General features: G+C 38.4%; 1 protein-coding gene across 1 annotated transcript; it reads right to left on the bottom strand.

Annotated features, from left to right (window-relative positions):
* Window positions 1-1,018: 1,018 nt before the first annotated feature.
* Window positions 1,019-7,169, bottom strand: LOC141053053 (uncharacterized). The gene is made up of 3 exons (XM_073550381.1): window positions 6,312-7,169; window positions 6,071-6,211; window positions 1,019-2,276 (listed from the first exon to the last, which is right to left on the bottom strand). The coding sequence occupies exons 1-2, from the start codon at window positions 7,148-7,150 to the stop codon at window positions 6,157-6,159; spliced, it is 894 nt and encodes a 297-aa protein (XP_073406482.1). The 5' UTR covers window positions 7,151-7,169; the 3' UTR covers window positions 1,019-2,276; window positions 6,071-6,156.
* Between the last annotated feature and the right edge of the window lie 1,026 nt (window positions 7,170-8,195).

Here is an 8,195-nt window from a genome sequence, read left to right as displayed (position 1 = left end):
AGAACAATCTTCTCTGCTAACAATCAATTGGAATTTTTATTAATACTGCTTTAGGCATTAAATTTTTACATTTGCTGGGAATTCTACCACAACTAGAGATCTGCGTACTGCCACCCTACGGTACAGACCATCAACCAATGCTCATAAGTACATGTGAAAGAGATTCTGAAAGAAGAAAACCAGAAGAGGCTGTGTGCAAAGATTGTGTTATTGATCACATCAATGTAGTTAGAAGGAATGTTAAATGTGACAAGGCATTAACTGACATGGCAACAATGACGATTTACTCACCAAATGTGTTGAATGAAAAGCTCTAAATGAACCAAAGCACTCGTCTTGAAGGAATAGACAGCTTGGAACAAGAAGTACTCTTGGTAACCAGACCTTAACTTTCAGTCTTTGTTACATATGAACACTAATTATCAGATTTCATTGAATTCATTGCAGAGTATACAAAACACTTTACCTCATGTGTGAGCCACTTCATGGCTATGTTTGCTCAAATTTTTTTTTAGACATGGAGCGTAAGAGCTTAAGTCAATTAACAGGTGTTTAGTGAGGCCATAAAGAATTTGTATGAGGCTTTGAAGCTTGTATTTTTGCTTACATAGTGGATTCAACTATTTAATATGCAAACTATTAACTGAATTTCTTAGGAGTGGTTTTACAATAGAGCTCATATATTGCCTGCCCTCAGTATATGTGATAAATGTATGATTGCTCGGGGACCTACTTCTGAGATTCCCACCACTGGGATCTCCACGACTAGCTAGAACGAGGGGTCAGACATCAGTGATTTATCTCAGATGTGAAAAAAGACCAATTTACATAAGTGCAAATAGAAATACCAGCAAAAGACGTCAAATGCCCATGCTACAAGGCGACTCAATATCATACTACAATGAAGGAGGAACAACGAGTAAATGTAGCCAAAAATTTAAAGAGATAATTATATTTATCAAACAAGTTAAACTTTAATAAATATTTGTAATACAAACATCATACATAAAACAACATGCATGGGCATATATCAATGTCATGTGACTGACTCCATAGGTCAATATAATGACCAAGAAAAACGGGACCCACAATGTGAATAACATATGTACTATTCAAAAAGGAAAAAAGGTTTTTTCTATATAAAGAAATTAGAATATATTTTTTTATTCACATATTCTCCAGGGATAGGGATTTAGACGGTACTAACTTCCCCAAAACCCACTATTGCTATACCGCTAAGTGAATAGCTTCACATAGACACAAATTAGCTCCTTTATGATACAGTGCACAATAAAGAAAGGTCTATAAGAAGGTAAGTGCAGAGTAATTACCCATAGCGGCGTGTGTGCAGTCCCGTCTGAACCTCGGTCAGATACCCCGACGCGCGTTTCACGATGTCGCTTCCTCAGGGGGCGTGGCCTAATCCCGGTCTCGGTCGAGCTTTTATGACAAGTGAATCTGGTCACGTGACTAAGATGTGAGGTGAAAAGAGTGCGCTAGTACGGAACATAGACGTGCTGTCCACTGCTTCCAAACCTCGGTCTCGGCACACATAAGATGGTCACATGATGGGGCTGGTACCAAGCACCCAGCGCGTCACACACTTGCGGCGCCATACCGAGGGAATATGCAATGGAACATTGTGAATGAAGATATAAAAATAATACACATAATGAGAAATGTGAGAATAATGAGAAATAGTGCCGTGGACTAAAGTAAAAGTGAAATCTAATTTTATTGATTATATATAAATATGCAAATATACGTGAATAAATTATGCCTTAATAAAACAAAGCATAAATAATACAAAGTGACAGAATATAATATGACATATGCATAATATATGTTGTTCATCTCTTATACTCTCTCATAACAAATAAAACATACATATTACCAGTCATACATACACATATTAAAAAGGGGGACTTCTGTGCATACATATGCTCCAAACAATAATAATCAAATATGTAATCATTTGAGCAATAGAACTATGTATATTTTTCCAATTTCACTAGAGACATTGTTTTTACAGTACAACAACTTGCATATTATTAAATTACATAAAGTCTCAAAAATATAGTGAAATATTAGTAGAGAAATTTAATTATATCCTTTAATATGTCCCTTCAGGTAATAATCTCCAATATCTTTATTTTATTTCTTTCTTCATTTCAAACTTCATTTTTCATATTTCTTATCTTCATCTTTATTACTCAAAAATAATGCTGTCAAAAATTGCTGAAGCAAATGATGCACAACTCCATCGCACACCTACACTAAAAATAAAAAACAACCAAGACAAAAATTATTACAAAAAACAACAGTGACAAGTAGAGATACCATACCTCAGATGAAAAAATGTATAATATACAGTGGGGAAAAAAAGTATTTAGTCAGTCAGCAATAGTGCAAGTTCCACCACTTAAAAAGATGAGAGGCGTCTGTAATTTACATCATAGGTAGACCTCAACTATGGGAGACAAACTGAGAAAAAAAAATCCAGAAAATCACATTGTCTGTTTTTTTTTCATTTTATTTGCATATTATGGTGGAAAATAAGTATTTGGTCAGAAACAAGCAATCAAGATTTCTGGCTCTCACAGACCTGTAACTTCTTCTTTAAGAGTCTCCTCTTTCCTCCACTCATTACCTGTAGTAATGGCACCTGTTTAAACTTGTTATCAGTATAAAAAGACACCTGTGCACACCCTCAAACAGTCTGACTCCAAACTCCACTATGGTGAAGACCAAAGAGCTGTCAAAGGACACCAGAAACAAAATTGTAGCCCTGCACCATGCTGGGAAGATTGAATCTGCAATAGCCAACCAGCTTGGAGTGAAGAAATCAACTGTGGGAGCAATAATTAGAAAATGGAAGACATACAAGACCACTGATAATCTCCCTCGATCTGGTGCTCCATGCAAAATCCCACCCCAGAATGATCACAAGAACGGTGAGCAAAAATCCCAGAACCACGCGGGGGGACCTAGTGAATGAACTGCAGAGAGCTGGGACCAATGTAACAAGGCCTACCATAAGTAACACACTACGCCACCATGGACTCAGATCCTGCAGTGCCAGACGTGTCCCACTGCTTAAGCCTGTACATGTCCGGGCCCGTCTGAAGTTTGCTAGAGAGCATTTGGATGATCCAGAGGAGTTTTGGGAGAATGTCCTATGGTCTGATGAAACCAAGCTGGAACTGTTTGGTAGAAACACAACTTGTCGTGTTTGGAGGAAAAAGAATACTGAGTTGCATCCATCAAACACCATACCTACTGTAAAGCATGGTGGTGGAAACATCATGCTTTGGGGCTGTTTCTCTGCAAAGGGGCCAGGACGACTGATCCGGGTACATGAAAGAATGAATGGGGCCATGTATCGTGAGATTTTGAGTGCAAACCTCCTTCCATCAGCAAGGGCATTGAATATGAAACGTGGCTGGGTCTTTCAACATGACAATGATCCAAAGCACACCGCCAGGGCAACGAAGGAGTGGCTTCGTAAGAAGCATTTCAAGGTCCTGGAGTGGCCTAGCCAGTCTCCAGATCTCAACCCTATAGAAAACCTTTGGAGGGAGTTGAAAGTCTGTGTTGCCAAGCGAAAAGCCAAAAACATCACTGCTCTAGAGGAGATCTGCATGGAGGAATGGGCCAACATACCAACAACAGTGTGTGGCAACCTTGTGAAGACTTACAGAAAACGTTTGACCTCTGTCATTGCCAACAAAGGATATATCACAAAGTATTGAGATGAAATTTTGTTTCTGACCAAATACTTATTTTCCACCATAATATGCAAATAAAATGAAAAAAAAACAGACAATGTGATTTTCTGGATTTTTTTTTTCTCAGTTTGTCTCCCATAGTTGAGGTCTACCTATGATGTAAATTACAGACGCCTCTCATCTTTTTAAGTGGTGGAACTTGCACTATTGCTGACTGACTAAATACTTTTTTTCCCCACTGTATATACATTTTCATAAAAAGGAAGAAAACCCATGAGTTTCATTGAGACCCCTAGGAGTCATGGTGTCCAATATTGTGATCCACTTACAGTCTCTTTGTGCAAGGAGGCGTTGAATGTCGCCTCCTCTGATTCCACATTGGACATGATCAATCCCCCGCACTGAGAGACACCTAGGATCACATTTATGGAACTGCAAAAAGTGACGTGGTAACGTTTTTAGTTGTGCTATATCAGTGGCACTTTCAGCCGCCATTATATCACGTACATGTTCCCGCGTTCGTGTGCCTAGGCGTCTGGATGTCATTCCTATGTATATTTTAGGACAACTGCATCTCGCATAATATATTACCTGGGTGGTTCCACAGGTAATATGAAAATTGATAGAAAAAATCTTTTTGTCGTCTGATGATGCAAATTCTGTTGTACGACAACCATTACTGCAAGCTATGCAGTTGCCACATGGGAAGCATCCCCTAGGTAGACCACGTGAACCAAAAATATTTTGTTTAGGCATTGGGACATAATGGCTCGATACAAGTAAATCTTTTAAATTTTTACCACGTCTGGAGGTCATAGATGGATATCTAGTCAAATATTTCGATAAAGTTGGATCCATAAGGAGAATGTCCCAATGTTTTTGTAAACAATTTCTCATTGAGACCCATTCTCCATTATATGTGGATATAAAATGGACAACATCTTTTTCTTTATTCATCTTAATCCGTGGGCATAATAAATCCTCTCTTGTTTGATATTTAGCCCTTTCATATCCTCTCCTAATGGATCTATTACTGTATCCCCTTGCTTTAAATCTAGATTTCAAGTCCTCAGCTTGCAATTCAAATCTAGCAGCTGAGGAGCAGATACGCTTCATTCTCAGATGCTGACCAACTGGGATGGCATTTATTGTAGAGTAGGGATGACCTGAATCCGCATGTAGCAGAGAGTTAACAGCTGTGGGCTTCCTGTACACATCAGTCTGCAAATAACGATTCTCATCCACCTCGATCTTAATGTCCAGGAAGTCCACTGCCTCCCTACTCATTTGATAGGTAAATTTGATATTGTACCCATTATCATTCAATTGCTGCATAAATTTATGCAACATATCCTCTGATCCTTGCCATATGATGAATAAATCATCAATATAGCGCAACCAGCACTGCACATGGTCGATGACCCACGCGTCTCCCCCACCAAATACCTCCCTTTCCCAGTAACCCAGGAAGAGGTTGGCGAAAGAAGGCGCACAGGCCGCGCCCATGGCAGTGCCGTGTTGCTGCAGATAAAAGACATCCCTAAAGACAAAAAAATTCTTAGTCAGAATAAATGTCAACAATTCGACAACAAGATCACAAATATCCACATCCCAGTTGCATGCATCTAAGAAAAAGCGAACCGCCCGTAAACCATCATCATGCCGAATACATGTGTAGAGAGACTCTATATCAGCAACCACCAGCCACATATCTTCCTCCAATTGAATCCCATTGATCCTACATAGGACGTCCGATGTATCCCGGGCATAGGAGGGAAGTGACTCCACAAGAGGTTTCAAATAAAAGTCAACAAACTTGCAAATAGGATGGTTTAAGCCCTCTAACCCCGAGACGATCGGACGGCCAGGAGGGTCAGTGGGATTTTTGTGTATTTTGGGGATAAAGTATAAAGTCGGAACTTTAGGTTTTTTTGTTAGAAGTCCATCCACAATTTTTTTGGGTATTGTTCCCTTCTCAAACGCATTCATTAGAATAACTTCCAATTCTTGTTTAAATCGGTCAATAGGGTTGCGATCCAATTTATAATAAGTTTGTTTATCCTTCAGATGTCTCAGTGCCTCTCTCTCATAAAGGTCTTTGGGCCATAAGACTATGTTTCCCCCCTTGTCTGCTGGTTTTATGACAATATCGTCATATGTCCTTAAGTTTTCAAGAGCTGATCTTTGTTTAAACGTCAAGTTATCACGTCTACGCCTACTAGATATATTTTGAAAGTCTTGTAATACCATTTTTGTAAAGACCTCCACCGCCGGACACAGAGACAAAGGGGGAAACCTAGTAGATCTAGGATAACAATTCTGAGGAAAAATATTCTTTGTACCTGAAGATTGTTCATCCAGAAGATCCTCAAGTGCCATGAGTGCCTCACATTCTATATTCTCTATCGCTGGCATATTGGCGTCTTTTTCATGTAATTTTTTCAAGATTAATTTCCTTGAGAAGAGGTGTAAATCTTTTGTAGCTGTAAAGAGATCGAAATTATTAGTTGGAGAGAACGATAAACCTTTCTCCAATACCTCCAGCTGATCATTAGAGAGAATATGATTTGACAAATTAATTACCTCCAAACCCTTCTTTTCTTTTTGTTTTGCTGATTGACTTGAGAAGTTTTACATTTAGTAGCTTGTCTTTCACGGTTGAAGCCGGAATTACGCAAGTCATAATATTTTGGATGTGATCTATTAGATCCTTCACTTGAAGTTACCGATATAGTAGAGGCAGATCTGGCACGAGAGGGTCCTCGGGCATGATAAGGTTTTTTATTCCATCTGTATACCATATTAGATTGTTGATCACTTATATCCCGTTGGAATTTCTTTGATTTGTTTTCACAAATATTTTTCTCCCATTTGACAAATTCATTTTCAAGTTCAGTATTAAATTTAACTAAACCCTCATTAGATAAATCTTGTTTTAATTGATTTTGCAGTTCCACAATGTCTTTATCCAAATTCTCCAGAGTAGTCTGATTATTGGACACCAACAGTTCCATGAATCCCCTGGAACATGTTGTGGCCAAATCTTCCCATTTTTGACGAAAAGTGAGGTCATCAACCTCAAATGAGGGAAACACTTGAACCCTAAGGCCTCTGGGTATTAATCCTTTCTCAAGGTATTTATTTAAAAAGGCCCGGTTCCACCAGGTCCTCATACGTTTATTCAAAACATCTTTTAATTTATTAAAAATATCCTGTTTATCTCTACCATTACCCATTGGTAAAACCCCTGGATCATCACAGAAAACATCATTCAACTGTGTCAGCCATGTCTGTTCACGGGCTTTATAATCCATGTTTGAACTGGCTTTGAATGCTGTGAAAAACACAGAAATAATCAATTGCAAATAGAAATACCAGCAAAAGACGTCAAATGCCCATGCTACAAGGCGACTCAATATCATACTACAATGAAGGAGGAACAACGAGTAAATGTAGCCAAAAATTTAAAGAGATAATTATATTTATCAAACAAGTTAAACTTTAATAAATATTTGTAATACAAACATCATACATAAAACAACATGCATGGGCATATATCAATGTCATGTGACTGACTCCATAGGTCAATATAATGACCAAGAAAAACGGGACCCACAATGTGAATAACATATGTACTATTCAAAAAGGAAAAAAGGTTTTTTCTATATAAGAAATTAGAATATATTTTTTTATTCACATATTCTCCAGGGATAGGGATTTAGACGGTACTAACTTCCCCAAAACCCACTATTGCTATACCGCTAAGTGAATAGCTTCACATAGACACAAATTAGCTCCTTTATGATACAGTGCACAATAAAGAAAGGTCTATAAGAAGGTAAGTGCAGAGTAATTACCCATAGCGGCGTGTGTGCAGTCCCGTCTGAACCTCGGTCAGATACCCCGACGCGCGTTTCACGATGTCGCTTCCTCAGGGGGCGTGGCCTAATCCCGGTCTCGGTCGAGCTTTTATGACAAGTGAATCTGGTCACGTGACTAAGATGTGAGGTGAAAAGAGTGCGCTAGTACGGAACATAGACGTGCTGTCCACTGCTTCCAAACCTTGGTCTCGGCACACATAAGATGGTCACATGATGGGGCTGGTACCAAGCACCCAGCGCGTCACACACTTGCGGCGCCATACCGAGGGAATATGCAATGGAACATTGTGAATGAAGATATAAAAATAATACACATAATGAGAAATGTGAGAATAATGAGAAATAGTGCCGTGGACTAAAGTAAAAGTGAAATCTAATTTTATTGATTATATATAAATATGCAAATATACGTGAATAAATTATGCCTTAATAAAACAAAGCATAAATAATACAAAGTGACAGAATATAATATGACATATGCATAATATATGTTGTTCATCTCTTATACTCTCTCATAACAAATAAAACATACATATTACCAGTCATACATACACATATTAAAAAGGGGGACTTCTGTGCATACATA

This window comes from Dendrobates tinctorius, unplaced genomic scaffold (assembly GCF_039654945.1).
Source record: "Dendrobates tinctorius isolate UK_male_01 unplaced genomic scaffold, ASM3965494v1 ptg000165l, whole genome shotgun sequence".
NCBI classification, from domain to species: domain Eukaryota; kingdom Metazoa; phylum Chordata; class Amphibia; order Anura; family Dendrobatidae; genus Dendrobates; species Dendrobates tinctorius.
This window is presented reverse-complemented; position numbering and strand designations above follow the sequence as displayed.

Bases quoted from the DNA above. Each gene is read 5' to 3' on its own strand.
- LOC141053053 (XM_073550381.1), bottom strand. From the start codon at position 7,150: ATGATATTGAGTCGCCTTGTAGCATGGGCATTTGACGTCTTTTGCTGG. The intron at 6,212-6,311 runs GTAATTAATTTG...ATCTCTTTACAG, and splicing joins AAGAAAAGAAGGGTTTGGAG to CTACAAAAGATTTACACCTC.